The sequence below is a fragment of the Ranitomeya imitator genome, chromosome 5, assembly GCF_032444005.1.
Source record: "Ranitomeya imitator isolate aRanImi1 chromosome 5, aRanImi1.pri, whole genome shotgun sequence".
NCBI classification, from domain to species: domain Eukaryota; kingdom Metazoa; phylum Chordata; class Amphibia; order Anura; family Dendrobatidae; genus Ranitomeya; species Ranitomeya imitator.
In genome coordinates this window covers 674,591,417-674,614,236 of record NC_091286.1, presented here as the reverse complement: position 1 = coordinate 674,614,236, position 22,820 = coordinate 674,591,417, and the positions used below count along the sequence as shown (strand labels likewise).

Sequence of the window (22,820 nt, the reverse complement as noted above, 5' to 3'; positions counted from 1 at the left end):
CCCTGCTCAAATCTCAGAAGCATCAACCTCGACCTGGAACGGAAGAGAAACATCTGGTTGACACAACACAGGGGCAGAAGAAAAACGACGCTTCAACTCCTGAAAAGCTTCCACAGCAGCAGAAGACCAATTGACCAAATCAGCACCCTTCTTGGTCAAATCGGTCAATGGTTTAGCAATACTAGAGAAATTGCAGATGAAGCGACGATAAAAATTAGCAAAGCCCAGGAACTTTTGCAGACTTTTCAGAGATGTCGGCTGAGTCCAATTATGGATGGCCTGGACCTTAACAGGATCCATCTCGATAGTAGAAGGGGAAAATATGAACCCCAAAAATGAAACCTTCTGCACACCAAAGAGACACTTTGATCCCTTCACAAACAAAGAATTAGCACGCAGGACCTGAAAAACCGTTCTGACCTGCTTCACATGAGACTCCCAATCATCCGAGAAGATCAAAATGTCATCCAATACACAATCAGGAATTTATCCAGGTACTCTCGGAAGATGTCATGCATAAAGGACTGAAACACTGATGGAGCATTGGCAAGTCCGAACGGCATCACTAGATACTCAAAATGACCCTCGGGCGTATTAAATGCAGTTTTCCATTCATCGCCTTGCTTAATTCGCACCAGATTATACGCACCACGAAGATCTATCTTTGTGAACCAACTAGCCCCCTTAATCCGAGCAAACAGGTCAGATAACAATGGCAAGGGGTACTGAAATTTAACCGTGATCTTATTAAGAAGGCGGTAATCTATACAAGGTCTCAGCGAACCATCCTTCTTGGCTACAAAAAAGAACCCCGCTCCTAATGGCGACGATGACGGGCAATATGCCCCTTCTCCAGGGATTCCTTCACATAACTGCGCATAGCGGTGTGCTCAGGTACGGACAAATTAAACAATCGACCTTTTGGGAATTTACTACCAGGAATCAAATTGATAGCACAATCACAATCCCTATGCGGAGGTAGGGTATCGGACTTGGGCTCATCAAATACATCCCGGTAATCAGACAAGAACTCTGGGACCTCAGAAGGGGTGGATGACGAAATTGACAGAAATGGAAAATCACCATGTACCCCCTGACAACCCCAGCTTGACACCGACATGGATTTCCAATCTAATACTGGATTATGGACTTGTAGCCATGGCAACCCCAACACGACCACATCATGCAGATTATGCAACACCAGAAAACGAATATCCTCCTGATGTGCAGGAGCCATGCACATGGTCAGCTGGGTCCAGTACTGAGGCTTATTCTTGGCCAAAGGTGTAGCATCAATTCCTCTTAATGGAATAGGACACTGCAAGGGCTCCAAGAAAAACCCACAACGCTTAGCATATTCCAAGTCCATCAAATTTAGGGCAGCGCCTGAATCCACAAATGCCATGACAGAATATGATGACAAAGAGCAGATTAAGGTAATGGACAGAAGAAATTTTGACTGTACTGTACCAATGGTGGCAAACCTAGCGAACCGCTTAGAGCGCTTAGGACAATCAGAGATGGCATGAGTGGAATCACCACAGTAGAAACACAGACCATTCAGACGTCTGTGTTCATGCCGTTCAACTCTGGACAAAGTCCTATCGCACTGCATAGGCTTAGGTTTAATCTCAGGTATTACCGCCAAATGGTGCACAGCTTTACGCTCACGCAAGCGTCGACCGATCTGAATGGCCAAAGACATAGATTCATTCAGACCATCAGGCATAGGAAATCCCACCATGACATCTTTTAGGGCTTCAGAGAGACCCTTTCTGAAAATCGCTGCGAGCGCAGCTTCATTCCATTGAGTGAGTACAGACCACTTTCTAAATTTCTGACAGTATACCTCTATCTCATCCTGACCCTGACACAAAGCCAGCAAATTTTTATCTGCCTGATCCACTGAATTAGGCTCATCGTACAGCAATCCGAGCGCCAGGAAAAACGCATCAATATTACCCACTGCAGGATCTCCTGGCGCAAGGGAAAATGCCCAGTCTTGAGGGTCACCACGCAAAAAAGAAATAATAATTCTCACTTGCTGAGCTGGGTCACCAGAGGAGTGAGGTTTCAAGGCCAAAAACAGCTTGCAATTATTTTTGAAATTCATAAACTTGACTCTATCACCAAAAAACAAATCAGGAATAGGAATTTTTGGTTCTAACATAGGCTTCTGAACCACCAAGTCTTGAATCTTTTGTACATTTATAACGAGATTATCCATTGAAGAGCACAGACCCTGAATATCTATGTCCACACCTGTGTCCTGAACCACCCAAATGTCTAGGAGAAAAAAAAGACAAAACACAGTGCAAAGGAAAAAAATGGTTTCAGAACTAGTGTTGAGCGATACCGTCCGATACTTGAAAGTATCGGTATCGGATAGTATCGGCCGATACCCGAAAAATATCGGATATCGCCGATACCGATATCCGATACCAATACAAGTCAATGGGACATCAAGTATCGGAATGTATCCTCATGGATCCCAGGGTCTGAAGGAGAGGAAACTCTCCTTCAGGCCCTGGGATCCATATTAAAGTGTAAAATAAAGAATTAAAATAAAAAATATTGTTATATTCACCTCTCCGGCGGCCCCTGGACATCAGCGGGAGGATCCGGCGTCCGGCACGGCTTCTTTCTTCAAAATGCGCGCCTTTAGGACCTGTGGAATGACGTCCCGGCTTCTGATTGGTCGCGTGCCGCCCATGTGACCGCCACGCGACCAATCAGAAGCCGCGACGTCATTCCTCAGGTCCTAAAAGGCGCTCATTCTAGGACTTTAGCTGAGGAATGACGTCGCGGCTTCTAATTGGTCGCGTGGCGGTCACATGGGCGGCACGCGACCAATCAGAAGCCGGGACGTCATACCACAGGTCCTAAAGGCGCGCATTTTGAAGAAAGTAGCCGTGCCGGACGCCGGTTCCTCACGCAGATGTCCAGGGGCCGCCGGAGAGGTGAATATAACAATATTTTTTATTTTAATTCTTTATTTTACACTACCGATACCCGATATCACAAAAATATCGGATCTCGGTATCGGAATTCCGATACCGCAAGTATCGGCCGATACCCGATACTTGCGGTATCGGAATGCTCAACACTACTCAGAACTTCTTTTTTCCCTCTATTGAGAAACATTAGTACTTTTGGCTTCCTGTACTGTTATGATAGGCAATTCAGGAACACAATGTACATAGCGATCAGAGCACACACAGTGATCTGACAACAACCCAAAATAACAGAACGAGCTCTGAGACGTGGGAACTCTGTAGACCGCAATTCCTGATCCTCTCCAAACACAACTAGAGTGTCATGATCCCAATGGCAGGGGATCACAAAAGGACAAGCACAAAAACAAAACAAGCTCTAGGGTGATGGAACCTGAGCTGACCGCGATCCTGAACCTAAACACACAACTAGCAGTAGCCGGGGAACTTGCCTACGATGATTCCTAGACGTCTCGCGCCAGCCGAAGGATTAACTTCCCCTATTAGAAGAAACACAGACCTCACTTGCCTCCAGAGAAACACCCCACATGTAATAACGGTGAAATGAGAGGAAAGCACATACGTAGTTATGAAAATAGAATCAGCAAAAATGAGGCCCGCTAAAGCTAGATAGCAGAGGATACAAAAGTGAACTGCGCGGTCAGCGAAAAACCCTTCAAAAAACCATCCTGAAATTACTTGAACTCATGTGCCAATTCATGGAACATGAGGAGTAATTTCAGCCCACTAGATCAACCAGCAGCAAGGAATCACATATCAGCAAGCTGGACTAAGACAAAAATAAAGCAAAACGTGGAACAGGAAAATCAAAAATTAGCTTGTCCTGAAGATAACAGACGCAGGGAGCAGAGGTAAAAAGACACGCTGATTACATTGATAGCCGGCGAGGAAATGACAAAAAGGCCAGGTTAAATAGGAAACTCCCATAACCTGATGGAACAGGTGGACACCAGAGACCGCAGAGAACACAAGTCACCCAGTACCATCAGTAACCACCAGAGGGAGCCCAAAAACAGAACTCACAACAGTACCCCCCCTTGAGGAGGGGTCACCGAACCCTCACGAGAACCACCAGGGCGACCAGGATGAGCCCTATGAAAAGCACGGACCAAATCGGCAGCATGAACATCAGAGGCAATCACCCAAGAATTATCCTCCTGACCATAACCCTTCCACTTGACCAAAAACTGGAGTTTCCGTCTGGAAACACTAGAATCCAAGATCTTCTTCACAACATACTCCAATTCACCCTCCACCAGCACCGGAGCAGGAGGCTCAAGCGAAGGAACAACAGGTACCTCATACTTCCGCAACAACGACCGATGGAACACATTATGAATAGCAAACGATGCCGGGAGATCCAAACGAAACGACACAGGGTTAAGAATTTCCAAGATCCTATAGGGACCGATGAACCGAGGCTTGAACTTAGGAGAAGAGACCTTCATAGGAACAAAACGAGAAGACAACCACACCAAGTCCCCAACAAGAAGTCGAGGACCCACGCGGCGACGGCGATTAGCAAACTGCTGAGCCCTCTCCTGGGACAACTTCAAATTGTCCACCACATGACTCCAAATCCGATGCAACCTATCCACCACCATGTCCACTCCAGGACAATCAGAAGGCTCCACCTGACCAGAGGAAAAACGAGGATGAAACCCCGAATTACAAAAGAAAGGAGAAACCAAGGTAGCAGAACTAGCCCGATTATTAAGGGCAAACTCGGCAAGCGGCAAAAAGGAAACCCAGTCATCTTGATCAGCAGAAACAAAACACCTTAAATAAGTTTCTAAAGTCTGATTAGTTCGTTCCGTCTGGCCATTCGTCTGGGGATGGAATGCAGACGAAAAGGACAAATCAATGCCCATCTTAGCACAGAACGTCCGCCAAAATCTAGACACAAACTGGGATCCACTGTCAGAAACGATGTTCTCCGGAATGCCATGCAAACGGACCACGTTTTGAAAAAACAGAGGGACCAACTCAGAGGAGGAAGGTAACTTAGGCAAGGGTACCAGATGAACCATCTTAGAAAAGCGGTCACACACAACCCATATGACGGACATTTTTTGAGAGACAGGGAGATCCGAAATAAAGTCCATGGAAATGTGCGTCCAAGGCCTCTTCGGGATAGGCAAAGGTGACAACAATCCACTGGCCCGAGAACAGCAAGGCTTAGCCCGAGCGCAAACTCCACAAGACTGCACGAAAGAACGCACATCCCTCGACAAGGAAGGCCACCAAAAAGACCTGGCCACCAAGTCTCTAGTACCAAATATTCCAGGATGACCTGCCAACACAGAAGAATGGACCTCGGAGATCACTCTACTGGTCCAATTATCCGGAACAAACAGTCTTTCCGGCGGACAACGATCAGGTTTATCCGCCTGAAACTCCTGCAAAGCACGTCGCAAGTCTGGGGAGACAGCCGACAAAATCACCCCATCCCTAAGGATACCAGTGGGCTCAGAATTTCCAGGGGAGTCAGGCACAAAACTCCTAGAAAGAGCATCCGCCTTCACATTCTTTGAACCTGGCAGGTATGAAACCACAAAATTGAAACGGGAGAAAAACAGTGACCAACGAGCCTGTCTAGGATTCAGACGCTTGGCAGACTCAAGGTACATCAAATTTTTGTGATCAGTCAAGACCAGCACACGATGTCTAGCACCCTCAAGCCAATGACGCCACTCCTCAAATGCCCACTTCATGGCCAAAAGCTCCCGATTACCAACATCATAATTCCGTTCAGCGGGCGAAAATTTTCTAGAAAAGAACGCACATGGCTTCATCACTGAGCCATCGGAGCTTCTCTGTGACAAAACCGCCCCCGCTCCGATCTCGGAAGCATCAACCTCAACCTGAAAAGGAAGCGACATATCTGGCTGACGCAACACAGGAGCAGAAGAAAACCGGCGCTTAAGTTCCTGAAAGGCCTCCACAGCCGCAGGAGACCAATCAGTAACATCAGCACCCTTCTTAGTCAAATCCGTCAAAGGCTTAACAACACTAGAAAAATTAGTTATGAAGTGACGATAAAAATTAGCAAAGCCCAAGAACTTCTGTAGACTCTTAAGACATGTAGGCTGCGTCCAGTCACAAATAGCCTGAACCTTGACGGGATCCATCTCAATAGTAGAAGGGGAAAAAATATACCCCAAAAAGGAAATCTTCTGGACTCCAAAGAGACATTTAGAACCCTTTACAAACAAAGAATTGGCCCGCAGGACCTGAAACACCTTCCTGACCTGCTGAACATGAGACTCCCAGTCATCAGAAAAAACCTTAACATCATCCAAATACACGATAATAAATTTATCCAGATATTCACGGAAAATATCGTGCATAAAAGACTGGAAGACAGAAGGAGCATTAGAAAGTCCAAAAGGCATCACCAAATACTCGAAATGGCCCTCAGGCGTATTAAATGCGGTTTTCCACTCATCACCCTGCCTTATCCGCACAAGATTATACGCACCCCGAAGATCAATCTTAGTGAACCATTTAGCCCCCTTAATGCGAGCGAACAAATCAGTCAACAATGGCAAAGGATACTGATATTTGACTGTAATCTTATTCAAAAGACGATAATCTATGCAAGGCCTCAAGGAACCATCTTTTTTGGCCACGAAAAAAAAACCTGCTACCAAAGGGGACGAAGATGGACGGATATGTCCCTTTTCCAAGGACTTCTTAACATAATTCCGCATAGCAGTATGCTCTGGCACTGACAGATTGAACAAACGACCTTTAGGGAATTTACTGCCAGGAATCAAATCTATAGCACAATCGCAATCCCTGTGAGGAGGAAGCTAACTGAGCTTAGGCTCCTCAAAAACCTCCCGATAATCAGACAAAAATACCGGAACCTCAGAAGGAGTAGATGAAGCGATAGAAATCGGAGATGCATCATCATGAACCCCCTGACATCCTCAGCTTAGCACAGACATTGTTTTCCAGTCTAGGACTGGGTTATGAGTTTGTAACCATGGCAGACCAAGCACTAAGACATCATGTAAATTATACAGTACCAGGAAGCGAATCACCTCCTGATGAACGGGAGTCATACGCATGGTCACTTGTGTCCAGTACTGAGGTTTATTCATAGCCAAAGGTGTAGAGTCAATTCCTTTCAAAGGAATAGGAACTTCCAGAGGCTCCAGACTAAACCCACAGCGATTGGCAAATGACCAATCCATAAGACTCAGGGCAGCGCCTGAATCCACATAGGCATCGACGGAAATGGATGATAATGAACAAATCAGAGTCACAGACAGAATGAACTTAGACTGTAAAGTACCAATGGCAACAGACTTATCAACCTTTTTTGTGCGTTTAGAGCATGCTGATATAACATGAGCTGAATCACCACAATAAAAACACAATCCATTTTTCCGCCTATAATTTTGCCGTTCACTTCTGGACTGAATTCTATCACATTGCATTATCTCAGGTGCCTGTTCAGAAGACACCGCCAAATGGTGCACAGGTTTGCGCTCCCGTAAACGCCGATCAATCTGAATAGCCATAGTCATGGACTCATTCAGACCTGTAGGCGCCGGGAACCCCACCATAACATCTTTAATGGCCTCAGAAAGGCCATCTCTAAATTTTGCAGCCAGAGCGCACTCATTCCACTGAGTAAGCACCGACCATTTCTGAAATTTCTGACAATATATTTCTGCTTCATCTTGCCCCTGAGAGAGAGCCAATAAAGCTTTTTCAGCCTGAATCTCTAGGTTAGGTTCCTCATAGAGCAAACCCAATGCCAGAAAAAACGCATCCACATTGAGGCCGGCTTCACACTTTCGAGTTTTACGGACGTAAGAGCGCAGAAACTACGTCCGTAAAACTCGCAAAAAATACGGCACAATTATTCTCTATGCCCCTGCTCCTATCTGGCGTATTTTACTGATCAGTATTATACGGCTTTCAACGGCCGTACAAAATCGCAGCATGCTGCGTTTGTCACCGTACTGCGCAAGAAATACGCCAATGAAAGTCTATGGAAGCGTGAAAAATACGGATTTCACACGGACAAGCAGTGTGACTTGCGAGAAATACGCAGCGCTGTTAGAGAGAAAAGCCGGTAATTCAGTGCGGTGTACAGTAAAATCACACTGACAGCTTACAGTCCAATAGGTAGAATAAATGTGTACACATAGAATAGGTATATATATATATATATGTCAGTGAGACACATATATGTATATATATTAATATTTATTCCAGCGCTATACAGCTTGAAAGCCGGTAATTCAATTACCGGCTTTTTCTTTCTCCTTCCTAAAACCCGACATGATTTGAGACATGGTTTACATACAGTAAACCATGTCGGCTCTCCATTTTTTTTGCAGATTCCACACTACTAATGTCAGTAGTGTGTATCTGCAAAATTTGGCCGTTCTAGCTCTTAAAATAAAGGGTTAAATGGCGGAAAAAATTGGCGTGGGCTCCCGCGCAATTTTCTCCGCCAGAGTAGTAAAGCCAGTGACTGAGGGCAGATATTAATAGCCTGGAGAGGGTCCATGGTTATTGGCCCCCCCCTGGCTAAAAATATCTGCCCCCAGCCACCCCAGAAAAGGCACATCTGGAAGATGCGCCTATTCTGGCACTTGGCCACTCTCTTCCCATTCCCGTGTAGCGGTGGGATATGGGGTAATGAAGGGTTAATGCCACCTTGCTATTGTAAGGTGACATTAAGCCTAATTAATAATGGAGAGGCGTCAATTATGACACCTATCCATTATTAATCCAATTGAATGAAAGGGTTAAATAAAACACAAACACATTATTTAAAATTATTTTAATGAAATAAAAACAATGGTTGTTGGAGTATTTTATTCTACGCCCAATCCAATCACTGAAGACCCTCGTTCTGTGAAAGAAAAAACATAATAAACCAACAATATACTTACCCTCCGCAGATCTGTAACGTCCAACGATGTAAATCCTTCTGAAGGGGTTAATACATTTTGCAGCAAGGAGCTTTGCTAATGCAGGCTGCTCCTCGCTGCAAAACCCCGGGGAATGAGTCTAAATATAGATCAATGAGCTATATTTAGCTTCATTTGCGGTGAGGCGCCCTCTGCTGGCTGTTTATAGATCGTGGGAACTTGCCTAGAAAGCCTGGGAGCTCATTGATCTATATTTAGACTTTCAAGCTGTATAGCGCTGGAATAAATATTAATATATATACATATATGTGTCTAATGACATATATATATATATATATATATATATATACATATATATATATATATATATATATAGACAGTATATATATATATTTTTTTTTCTTTTTGGGACACATGGATCATTTCTATAGCGGTATGTTGGTTTTGCAAGCCTGCGAGAAAACCACGCAGTACGGATGCCATACGGATTACATACGGAGGATGCCAAAAAACGCTGACACACCCTGCCTACGGAGGAGCTACAGACCACTATTTTCGGGACATTTCAGCGTATTACGGCCGTAATATACTGACCGTATTTTCATACGCTGAGTGTCAAGCCGGCCTGAGCAACGCAGGATCCCCTGGTGCCAATGCAAATGCCCAATTCTGAGGGTCACCCCGCAGGAAAGATATAACAATCTTGACCTGCTGAGCAGGGTCTCCAGAGGAGCGAGATTTCAAAGAAAGAAACAACTTGCAATTGTTCCTAAAATTCAGAAAACTAGATCTATCTCCAGAAAAAAACTATGGGATAGGAATTCTAGGTTCAGACATAGGCGTATGTACAACAAAATCTTGTATATTTTGAACCTTAGCAGCAAGATTATTCAGGCTGGAAGCCAAACTCTGGACGTCCATGATAAACAGCTGAGGTCAGAGCCATTCAAGGATTAAGAGGAGGAAAAAAAACAGCCAAGCTGCAATTAAGGCTAGGCAGCAAACACTGAGGAGGGGAAAAAAAAAAAAAAAAAAAAACTTCCTCAGACTACTTTTCCTCCTACTTAGCCAAAACGATGACCAATTTTTTTAGGGCCGGCTATACTGTCATGATCCCAATGGCAGGGGATCACAAAAGGACAAGCACAAAAACAAAACAAGCTCTAGGGTGATGGAACCTGAGCTAACCGCGATCCTGAACCTAAACACACAACTAGCAGTAGCCGGGGAACGTGCCTACGATGATTCCTAGACGTCTCGCGCCAGCCGAAGGATTAACTTCCCCTATTAGAAGAAACACAGACCTCACTTGCCTCCAGAGAAACACCCCACATGTAATAACGGTGAAATGAGAGGAAAGCACATACGTAGTTATGAAAATAGAATCAGCAAAAATGAGGCCCGCTAAAGCTAGATAGCAGAGGATACAAAAGTGAACTGCGCGGTCAGCGAAAAACCCTTCAAAAAAACCATCCTGAAATTACTTGAACTCATGTGCCAACTCATGGAACATGAGGAGTAATTTCAGCCCACTAGATCAACCAGCAGCAAGGAATCACATATCAGCAAGCTGAACTAAGACAAAAATAAAGCAAAACGTGGAACAGGAAAATCAAAACTTAGCTTGTCCTGAAGATAACAGACGCAGGGAGCAGAGGTAAAAAGACACGCTGATTACATTGATAGCCGGCGAGGAAATGACAAAAAGGCCAGGTTAAATAGGAAACTCCCATAACCTGATGGAACAGGTGGACACCAGAGACCGCAGAGAACACAAGTCACCCAGTACCATCAGTAACCACCAGAGGGAGCCCAAAAACAGAACTCACAACACTAGAGGCAGCTGTGGATTGCGCCTAACGCTCCCTATACAACTCGGCACAGTCTGAGAAACTAACTAGCCTGAAGATAGAAAAATAAGCCTACCTTGCCTCAGAGAAATACCCCAAAGGAAATGGCAGCCCCCCACATATAATGACTGTGAGTAAGATGAAAAGACAAACGTAGGGATGAAATAGATTCAGCAAAGTGAGGCCCGATATTCTAGACAGAACGAGGATAGGAAAGATAACTTTGCGGTCTACACAAAACCCTAAAGAAAACCACGCAAAGGGGGCAAAAAGACCCTCCGTACCGAACTAACGGCACGGAGGTACACCCCTTGCGTCCCAGAGCTTCCAGCAAAACAAATAGACAAGCTGGACAGAAAAAATAGCAACAAATAGCAAAGAAGCACTTAGCTATGCAGAGCAGCAGGCCACAGGAATGATCCAGAGAAACACAAGTCCAACACTGGAACATTGACAGGAAGCATGGACCAAAGCATTAGGTGGAGTTAAGTAGAGAAGCAGCTAACGACCTCACCAGATCACCTGAGGGAGGAAACTCAGAAGCTGCAGTACCACTTTCCTCCACAAACGGAAGCTCCCAGAGAGAATCAGCTGAAGTACCACTTGTGACCACAGGAGTGAACTCTGCCACAGAATTCACAACACAGGGCCCCTCATAGTATGCAAAAGTGTTGCTGCCAGTGGGAGGTGCCCCCGCCGTGCAAACACACCGCCGTGTACTTTGAGGGGCCCTGTGCCAGTGCCAATGCGAATGAGTGGGCCCCCCCTGCTTGCTCAGGATTATTATTATTATTTATTTATATAGCACCATTAATTCCATGGTGCTGTACATGAGAAAGGAGTTACATACAGGGTTATAGATATCGATTACAGTAGGCAGGTTTACAGTGACAGACTGGTACAGAGGGGAGAGGACCCTGCCCTTGCGGACTTACATTCTATGGGATAGTGGGGAAGAGACGGAAGGTAGGGGTGAGGCGGCGGCTCTGGCAGCATTGAGGTAGCAGCTCTGGTGGCGTTGAGGCAGCGAGGCGGCAGTGAGGCTGAGGCAGCGGCGAGGCGGCGGCTTGGTTATTGTAGGCTGTAGGCTTTCCTGAAGAGGTGGGTTTTCAGGTTCCGTCTGAAGGATCTGAGGGTGGTGGATAATCGGACGTGTTGAGGCATGGAATTCCAGAGGATGGGGGATATTAGGGAGAAATCTTGGAGGCGGTTGTGTGAGGAACGAATAAGTGTGGAGGAGTGGAGGAGGTCTTGGGAGGATCGAAGATTACGTGAGGGAAGATATTGGGAGATTAGTTCAGAGATATAGGGAGGGGACAGGTTGTGGATGGCTTTGTAAATCAGTGTTAGTAGTTTGAACTGGATTCGTTGGGGAATGGGCTTCCAGTGGAGGGATTTGCAAAGGGGAGAAGCAGGGGAGTAGCGAGGAGAGAGGTGGATTAGCCAGGCAGCAGAGTTGAGGACAGAGTGGAGTGGTGCAAGAGAGTTAGCGGGAAGGCCACAGAGGAGGGTGTTGCAGTAGTCGAGGCGGGAGATGATGAGGGCATACACAAGAGTTTTGGTAGATTGTGGGCTGAGGAAGGAATGGATTCTGGCAATATTTTTGAGTTGGAGGCGACAGGAGGTGGCAAGAGTTTGGACGTGCGGTTTGAAGGACAGGGCAGAGTCGAGAGTTACCCCGAGGCAGTGGATTTCAGGTGCGGGAGAGAGCGTGATGCCGTTTACCATAATAGATAGGTCCGGTAGGACGGATACGTGAGATGGGGGAAAGATGATGAGTTCGGTTTTGTCTACATTGAGTTTTAGGAAGCGAGAGGAGAAGAAGGAGGATATGGCTGACAGACACTTCGGGATTCTGGACAGCAGAGAGGTAACATCTGGGCCAGAGAGGTAGATCTGAGTGTTGTCCGCATACAGGTGGTACTGAAAGCCGTGGGACTTTATGATTTGTCCTAGGCCAAGAGTATAGATGGAAAAAAGTAGGGGCCCTAGGACAGAGCCCTGAGGGACTCCAACAGAGAGAAGGCGGGATGAGGAGGTGGTGTGGGAGTGGGAAACGCTAAATGTGCGGTCGGAAAGGTATGAGGCAATCCAGGACAGGGCAAGGTCTTTGATGCCAAGGGAAGAAAGAATCTTTAGCAGTAGGCAGTGATCGACTGTGTCGAAAGCAGAGGACAGGTCAAGAAGGAGGAGGATGGAGAACTGTCTGTTAGCTTTGGCTGTGAGTAAGTCATTAATAATTTTTGTCAGGGCAGTTTCGGTGGAGTGGTGGGGGTGGAAGCCAGATTGGAGGTTGTCAAGGAGAGAGTTAGATGAGAGGTGGGAGGAAATTTGAGCATGGACATGTTGCTCAAGGAGTTTTGAAGCAAACGGGAGCAGTGATATGGGGCGGTAGCTGGGCATAGCAGTTGGGTCAAGGTTAGTTTTTTTTGAGGATGGGTGTGATGGTGGCATGTTTGAAGGCCGAGGAGAAGGTACCAGAAGATAGCAATAGGTTGAAGATTAGGGCTGGAATGAGCATATTAGTGACGTTGGGGAGCAGGTGGGAGGGGATGGGGTCAAGTGCACAGGTGGTGAGGTGCGATTTGGAGAAGAGGCGAGTAAGCTCTTCTTCAGTGCTGTTGGAGAGGGAGGTTATTAGGGAAGGGCAGAGGTCTGGTATATGGAGTGGATGGGGTGATGGAACTGTAAAGGTTAGCCTTGTTTGGTCGATCTTGTTTTTGAAGTAGGTGGCAAAGTCCTCGGAGGAGATGAGGGGAGTTGGAGGTGGCAGTGGTGGGCGGAGGAGGGAGGTAAATGTGCTGAATAGTTGTTTTGGGTTGAAGGATAGTGAAGATACAAGGTTATTGAAATAGGTCTGTTTAGCGGAGGTGAGGGCAGATTTGAAGTCAAATGTAGCTTGTTTGAAAGCAGTGAAGTCGTCTGGCTGGCGTATTTTCTTTGAACGCTGCTCCGCAACCCTGGATGCTTGTCGAAGTTTTTTTGTGAGATTGTTATGCCAAGGTTGCCTATTGGTTTGTCGCACTGTGCCATGCATGAGAGGGGTGACTGAGACTATTGCTGATGTGAGGGTGGAGTTATAGAAAGTGGTGGCACTGTCCATGTCATGGAGTGAAGATATGGAGGACAGGGGTAGGAGAGAGTCTGAGAGTCTGTGAATGTCTCGGTGTGCGAGGTTTCTGCGAGGATGTGGTAATGGCTGGACATGGGGGGCAGGTGAGGAGGACAAGGATGAGAAGGTGAGTAGATGTGGTCAGATAGGGGGAAGGGAGAGGTTGTGAGATTAGATAAGGAGCAGAGGCGGATGAAGATGAGGTCTAGTGTATGTCCGTCTGTGTGGGTGGCTGTGGAGGACCACTGAGTGAGTCCAAAGGATGAAGTAAGGGCCAGGAGCTTGGAGGCTGCTGGCTGGCGGGTGTCAGTAGGGATATTAAAGTCACACATGATGATGGTGGGGATGTCAGCAGAGAGAAAGTGAAGGAGCCAGGTGGAGAATTGGTCGATGAAGGCATTGACTGAGCCCAGTGGTCGGTATATGACAGCCATTTGGAGATTGGAGGGAGAGTAGATACGGACAGAGTGAACATCAAAAGGATCACAGCACTTGCAAAGTTGAAATACTTACCTCTCCCTGCTCCATTGCCGTGACGTGGTCCACGTTTCCTGGGCCTACTAAATACTTGAACCAGCCATAACCCTACAACTTTAGCCAAATGACCCCCAATTTCCAATGCCTAACTAATAAATTAAATTAGGTAAATTAAGATTGACAAGCTTCGGTAACAAGAATGGATGTTTTTGCCATTAAAATGGGCACTGTACGTGTTTTCCTGGCCTCCACTCACTGCCGACTATGCTTCCCCATTGACTCGCATTGGGTTTCGTGTTTCGGTCGATCCCCGACTTTTCGCGATAATCGGCTGATTTCACTCGACTTTTGAGATAGTCGGGTTTCGCGAAACCCGACTCGATCCTAAAAAAGTAAAAGTCGCTCAACCCTAGCGGAGACAGTGACACCAGCAGTGATTAGGCGCTGGGCATCACGTGTCATTCCACTGCATTACAGCCCCGGGACCGTGAGTGCCATCAGCGCTAGAACGGAGCTGAGGTGAGTATAGGCTTATTATTTTATGGAGGCATAAGATTTAGTTTAAGAACGGGTTGTCTAGTAGAGGACAACCCCTTTAAGCACCTACATGCATCTGACATACCTGTTGATATGTTGTGGTGTTTATGCCCCTTTTTATTGTTTTATGATACAATAATATAGCTGTCAAATTGTCTATAATGTTAACTGAACACATAGTGAACATACATTATGATCTATTTTTTTTTTTTTGAATGGCACATGGCCCAAAACCTAAAAGCAGAGCTCAATAGCGCAGACTAAGAAAAGAAGAGTTAGCACAGACAGCCACATGACCCAAAATTAGGTCATTTCTAAAAACAATCTGAGAAAGAACATGGTGAGATAGCAACCCCCTGTAGCAGTACTTCTGGTGACAGTGGTCAGATTACTGCCTGTGCCCATGGTGAGAAGACTGGAAACTTGCCAAGTGTTAATCCTGACATTCCATGTGCAAACACTTATCACACTCCTTTAAACCTTGCTGTAAACGATTCCATAAGATTCATCCCGGCATTCGGAAAATTTTATGATCTCATTGAAAAATTGTACCAGCTTTTTGGCGACAGCAGCAAATGATGAACTTTATTATCTGAGATATCATCAGAGTCTAAAACTGATAAGATTAGTCTGAAGAGATTGTGTCCAACTAGATGGTCTTCCAGGAATGATTCGATCAAGGCACTGAGGTATCGCTATACTGACAACCTGAAGGCACTGACAAAAATTATCCTGAAGTCAGACAAAAATTTCAGTGACAGCAATGATGCCGCTAGCTTAAAGAAATACATCAGCAGCTTTGAGTTTGTGATCACAGTCGTCAAGCAGTCTACGGTTCTAGATGTTGTTGGACCAATTTCAAAGTGTGTGCAAGCTAAAGACGCAAATCTTGAAAAAGCAACACTTACTTAAAAATGCTGTTGAAATTCTTCAAGAGTTCAGAAAAAAACTACCAGGGAGCAAAACTCAGTGCAATGTAATTGTCAGAGAAGTGGGGAATAGACATTGCATTTGAAAGAAAAAGAAATAAAGGTGTAAAAAGACAGTATGTTGAATTGTGCGAAGATGAACGACTCTGCGATGCTGAGAAGTACCTCCAGTTAACATCTTTAACTGCTGCTTAGACACAATTATCATGCTATTAATACAAAGATTTCAAAGTCTTCATGTAACAGTGAATAAATTTAGAGCAATCCTTCCCAGCTCACTGCGATCTGCATCTGATGAAGAACTGCATAAGGATGGAGAGAACCTTGTGAACCATTTCAAAAAAGACTTTTCACCAGATCTTCCTACATGACTCATTTCATTCAGAGTTTGCTTAAAATCACAACTTGCACACTTGACCACTGTGAAAGAAATTGCCAAGCTACTGATTGCTGACAACAGTGTGCTAGTTCCAAGTTTTCCAGAAGTATGTACAGCATATGTTTTGTTCTTATCCTTGCCAGTAACTGTGGCTAGCGCTGAACGCTCCTCGTCAAAACTAAAGTTAATAAAAAACTACCTGAGATATATGGAGTCCCCGTCAGGGCCGTGGGGTACTCACGCCGGATCCATTGGTTCTTCAGGGGGTTGTCGCGGCAGCAGTGACCCAGTACGTGGCCCTGGGCATCCAATAAAATTAATGAAATGAAGGTGAAATAGAGTTTATAGGGGGTTTGTTCGTGACGCCATATGTGGTGCTTGGCAATAAGGAAAATGGCCGGGGCTGCGGTTCAGGTCCCAGGGCAAAGAACTAAAGTCAATGATGGTGAATGCTGTGATGCAGGACACGTGATGCAGTAATAATTTAGAGGACACAGCAGGGTGCAATTTCCACAGGTTACTCACAGTTCTTATACGTATGCAATCCCCAGCCGGGTGCTGTGTCCTGTGGGTCCGTGGTCCTGCCAGCTCTCAGGTAGTTTGGAGTACACTTTGTGAAGACCCCCTTCTTATGTTCCTTTCCTAGCTGTCTCACTATGCTGGCTCCCGCCTCTCCTGCTCTGCACCTTCACACACAGTGTCAAAAGCCAGGAGCCTCAGACCTCATCGGGCGACGTCCTCCTGGTTCCCTTGATATTATGTGGCCACCTTTTAGGCGAATATGTGTGGCTGTGGCACATAGTTACCCCAGGCTCTGGCTTGCTAGCTGAGCCTTATAGTTCTCCACAAGTCTGGAGGCCAGTTCCCCCACTGTGACTTGGTCCCTCCACCCAAATACAGTTGGCGTGGATTTGGGCCCCATGGGTGGATTCCTCACTACCCGTGCCCCTAGAACACATTCTCTTCTTCCTGTCAGGAGCTTTCTCTCTATCTTCCTTGTTCTCTCTCTTCGTCCTCTGGTGCTGGGAAGAGCTCCTCTCTGCTCAGGTCCCAGCTCCAACTGACTAACTCCCTAACTTACTCCTCCCTCTTGTTTCTATGACAACTCCACTCTCTCCACCCACAGCCTCTACCTAGTTCCCTCCAGACCTATAGAGGCCTAGTGTTGGATGCCAGTGTGTGGGTATTGGGTAGTGTCCCCTCCTTGCCCGAGAGCAGAGTACCACACCTCTGGCTGAGGTGCAGTACCTCTGTGGTGACTGGACCCTCAGGGGCACCACATGTACAATGGGACAAGAAAGGCTAAGTGGACTAGATATGCAGTCCATAGAAAATGACCGTGCTAGAATGATTAACTTAAATACAATTATTGATGAATTTTCAGAAAAGAAGGCCAGAAGAATGAGTTTTAAGTCAATTGTTCACACCTCCACAGGGTTATGCTGTTTGAAATACATTTTTCAGTGAACATTTCTAAATTCAAGCAGGTGAATGGCTGACTAAAGCCTAGGTGATTTGAATTAGTAAAATGTTTTTTAGTATTTGGCAATAAAGGGTAAAATTGTTTACTAATTATTATTAAATGGGTTGTCCAAAACCATTCTATTTTTTACTATAGGCCTCAGATCTAACAGGCAGGTATTACTAACTAACTGCCTGTCCTTCCCCTTTCAGATCTCTGCCAGATCAGGGTAGTCACAGATCACTACTGTTGCTTCTGCTGACGTCACATCAACAGAACAGCAGCTTCTCTTCTGCTCTGTTGAAGGGCTGTGACTGCCAGCGTTATGCTGATTGACAGCCATCTCCCCATTGCTTAACTACGGGGAGCCAGCTGTTGAACAGCATGAGGTCAGTAGTCATGCCCCGTAAACAGGCAAGCCCAGAACATGAGGAAGAGCTCTATTGACATGAAGCAGCAGGATCGGTGGCAGGAGCAATTCTTGACCACTCTATGCCAGCACAGAATAGGTGGGTAGTTAGCAACTACCTGCCTATCAGTTCATAGGTTCATAGTAAAATAATAAAACTGTCCTGGACAACCCCTTTAAGTTTGAAAAAAAATCAAATTCTCCTCACTGCAGTATTATTTCCTCCAATTTATAAAGGAATAACAGTCTGTGCTGCTTGATAAGTCATAGGCCACAGTAAGCAAATCCAGATATGCCAGATATGGCATCAATTGCTTGACTGCTTTGTGTTATACCGAATTGTTAAATATGGAACTTAAATGTATTATTTAGATTTGATTGTTGTGTTCTAAACTGGTAATAAATATTACAACCTACTGTATATATGTTTACATAACTTTGTTGCGGAACGGGGGGCCCGGGAAGGTTTCTTGCACAGGGGCCCTCTGGAGATTTAGATAGTCTGCAACTAAACTTGCTTGGCCTCACTCAATACAAATAAATTGAGCTAAGCCTCGGTCTTCTAGTTGGAAATTGCATGCAAATTGCACACTTGTGGTCACCACCCTGTTCCTGACAGCGTGCGTGAGCAGCCTGCAAGCATTCAGAATTCTTTTAGCAAAAGACTTGACAACTTTGACCCTATAAACAGTTTTGGACTTTGTTATATTTCTGAAAAAAAATCAATCACAAATACAGTTTCTTGCCCTAAGCCCAATCCATTAAACCTTACCCTGTCCATGAGTTGTTTTTCCTAGTTTGTATAAAATTATTGCGCAAGCCATGCTATCATATATACTGTAAATTACCTTGATAATGAGGATATTTAATCATCATCAGTATACACCAGCGGATTGTGGTAGATGTGGTCTCTGTCCCCGCATTCACAATAGATCTTATCAAACTGGTCAGGTTGTCATTATGAAAATAGGACTGGGCATTTGCCTTTTCCTAAAATATCCAAAAATAAAAGTTTTAGATTTTTTTTTTAAACATTTACATTGAAAATTTCTAATGTGTCTTTTAGTAATTACTTATTAAGACATATCATTGTAAAATAGATTATCTTGGACCTTTAAATGGAAGAATTGAAAAACAAAAATTAAAGTAGCCAACTATCTTTTCCAGGTTAGAGTGGGGAGGTTAAAGATGCAGATCCTAATTAATCATTGGATTTCCACCAGTTTCTTTTACATGAAATGTAAATCGAATGTGTCCTCATTGCCTCTACAAAAGCTGCTTTCTAATACACTAAGGTATCCTGACCCAAAAAATAATTAACAGATGTAAAGAATTTCACTGCGATGAATTTGGCCCAGCTTGGAACGCAGCCTCATTGACCTGCGGTAACCTCGATGAGGACACTGCTGCTCACTAATGCTGCGCTTTCAGCATCTCATTCATCAGTGGTTCTCAGCTTGGACGGTCACATCTTGGCACCCTCCAGGTTGAAAACTATTTATCCCCTTGACATGGATTACGGCATGGGACAAAACGTCAGATAGGTGAGGATATTGTTTTGTTTTGTTTTTTTATTACAGGAGACAAGGGATTCCATTGGAATGGACGTTAGATGAGTATAACTGTTTGTTATTTTTAAATAAAAAAGGAAAAGTGTGGTTTGTATTTAGTTCAAATAAAAGATATCATTCTGGCTGTGTATTTATTTACTATGTAACTATTAGATTAGTAATGGATATAGACACCTCTCCACTACTAATCCGTGGGCTTGATGTCACCAGAAAATACAAAGGTGACATCAACCCCACAAATATGAACCCTTCTTGCCACCATTACAGGGCAAGAGGGAAGAGCAGGGCAAAGCACCAGAATTGGCTCAGCTAATAGATGTGCCTTTTTCTGGGGCATCTCCGGGCTGCTATTTTTAGTTGGGGAGTTCAATATCCATGGCCCATTACCAGCTGAGAATACCAGCCCTGAGATGTCTGCTGAAGCAAAGGTGGTTGTCAAACATGGGGGGACCCAACGCCGATTTTTTTAAATTATTTATTTAAATAATTAAAAAAACAGCTTGGGGAATCCTCTATTCTTGAAAACCAACCTTGCTAATACTGACAGCTGAGGGTTTTTCTGGCTGATTATCAAAAATACAGGGGAACCCACGTTGGTTTTTTTTATTATTTATTTAGAGCGCAGGCGCCGGCTAATGAATATTTCCATCAGCCGCCACCTGCTCTCACTGTTATTAGGGGCAGCAGGCTTTGGTTTGATGGGAGCAGTTGTCCCATCAGCCAACACCAGTGACTGGAGGTAAACTTTATACCTCCAATCACAGCTGCGGGCTCACGCTGTCATTTGGCAGCATGGGAACTGCAGCTGTCTGACTGGCGGTAATGATTTTACTGCTTATAAGAAACAGAGTTTTCTGCCCTTTCATGTACATGACAGCGTAGCAAACACTGGTTGTTTGGGCCCCCTATTCAAGCGAATGGGGTTCGGGTCCGGGTACTGTTCTGGTTCCTGAACCCAAACTTTTTTTTAACTGTTTGGCAGAATCCGCCAGACCCAAACATACATCCAGAGGTCCACCCATCTGTAACAGAGACACCATAATATGTGCCTAAGATACAAACAAGAGCCCTTTTGAGGTGAAAATTCTTACAACAATGGGTTTTTAAAAATCTGTGAAGAGACTTTGAGTGCAACACTAAAGAGCATGTTACAGAGTAGGAGGAACTGACTAGAATAATATAGAAATATATTTTTGTGAGAGGAGATTCACTATAACTTGTGTTATATTCACAGCAGTGGTCCCATTTAGTGGTGAGCGAGTATACTCGTTGCTTGGGTTTTCCCGAGCACGCTTGGGTGATCTCCGAGCATTTGTTAGTGTTCAGAGATTTAGTTTTTGCTGATGCAATTGCATGTTTTATGTCTGTTAGCCAGCTTGAGTACATGTGGGGGTTGCCTGTTTGCTAGGGAATCCCCACATATAATCAAGCTGTCTAGTAGTCGCAAATCATGCAGCTCCTGCAAGGAAAACTAAATCTCTGAACACTCATAAATACTCGGAGACCACAAGAACATGCTCGGGAAAATCCAAGCAATGAGTATACTCGCTGATCACTAGTCCCATCAGCTGGCATCAGTGGCTGGAGGTAAACTTTATACCTCCGACCACAGCTGTGGGCTCACGCTGTCAAGAACCGCAGATGTCTCACTGGTAGTAATCATTTTACTGCCACAGTAGATATTCGGTACAGATGACAAACTTTACTGTTCGGGTTCGCCCATCTCTAGTCCCTATATTAAGGAAAATAACAATGAATTGACAAGTGTGTCAGCAGTCCTACACAAAAAAAAAATTAGTGTACCATGCTCTGCTTTGCAAGAAATACATCAATGAAGCTTCGCTGATCATTCATGTCCAACTCATTAAGATTCTTCATAAATGTGCCTTGAATGAACGTTTGCAGCTCCTTGACATTCTTCTGAAATCTTTTGTGGCTTCCTGGTAAAATACCCAGAGCTGGATATAAATTGTATAACTGGAATGATAAAATGTTGAAAAAAGATGTATAAAGTAAACCATACATGATAGTGTAAAACAACATGGACACCTCTCCTAATATATGTATGCTGGAATTACAGATCTGCTCGATCTGCCCTGGTCACCTGTGTTATTATTGATAAGTGTTTAGGAGTTGCAACAGTTTAAAGGGTTGTTTCTAGTGATCAGACACACTGAGGTCTCTTACGACTGTATCCATTCCCTTTCAAGTTATTAGCACAAGAACAATCTTAGTAATGTCAAAGTGATGTTCAACATACCGTATATACTCGAGTATAAGCCGAGATTTTCGGCCCAAATTTTTGGGCTGAAAGTGCCCCTCTCGGCTTATACTCGAGTCAAGGTGGGTGGCAGGGTCGGCGGGTGAGGGGGAGAGGGCGCTGAGGCATACTTACCTGCTTTCAGCGATCCTGGCGCTCCCTCTGCCTGTCCCAAGGTCTTCGGTGCTGCAGTTCTTCCACTGTTCAGCGGTCACGTGGGACCGCTCATTAGAGAAATGAATAAGCGGCTCCACCTCCCATAGGGGTGGAGCCACATATTCATTTTTCTTAGCAGCGGTGCCGGTGACCGCTGATAGAGGAAGAAGCTGCGGCACCGAAGACACCTGTTCGGGGGAAGGAGCGGGACGCCGGGAGCAGGTAAGTATGTCATATTTACCTGTCCACGTTCCAGCCGCCGGGCGCCGCTTCATCTTCCCGGCGTCTCTGCGCTCTGACTGTGCAGGTCAGAGGGCGTGATGACGCATATAGTGCGCGCGGCGCCCTCTGCCTGATCAGTCAGAGCGGAGAGACGCTGAGACGGGACGCTGGGAGCTGCAAGCAAGAGAGGTGAGTACGGCATTTTTTTTTTATTGCAGCAGCAGCAGCAATGGCACAGATATATGTGGAGCATCTATGGGGAAATATGAACGGTGCAGAACACTATATGTGGCACAGCTATGGGGCAATATGAACGGTGCAGAGCACTATATGGGGCACAGCTATGGGGCAATATGAACGGTGCAGAGCACTACATGGGGCCAGCTATGGGGAAATATGAACGGTGCAGAGCACTATATGGGGCACAGCTATGGGGAAATATGAACGGTGCAGAGCACTATATGGCAGAGCTATGGGGCAATAATGAACGCTGCAGAGCACTATATGGCACAGCTATGGAAAAATTTGAACGGTGCAGAGCA

The 22,820-nt window shown here is 45.2% G+C and overlaps 1 protein-coding gene across 1 annotated transcript in view; it reads right to left on the bottom strand.

The window, feature by feature from the left end:
- Positions 1 to 22,820, bottom strand: part of LOC138680974 (cytochrome P450 2K4-like) — a 113,989-nt gene that overhangs the window by 35,884 nt on the left and 55,285 nt on the right. Inside the window, exons 5-6 of the mRNA XM_069768160.1 lie at positions 21,444 to 21,617; positions 18,918 to 19,059 (exon numbers count right to left, since the gene is read on the bottom strand). Of these exons, the coding sequence (XP_069624261.1) occupies positions 18,918 to 19,059; positions 21,444 to 21,617 (316 nt within the window). The remainder of the gene's footprint in view (positions 1 to 18,917; positions 19,060 to 21,443; positions 21,618 to 22,820) is intronic.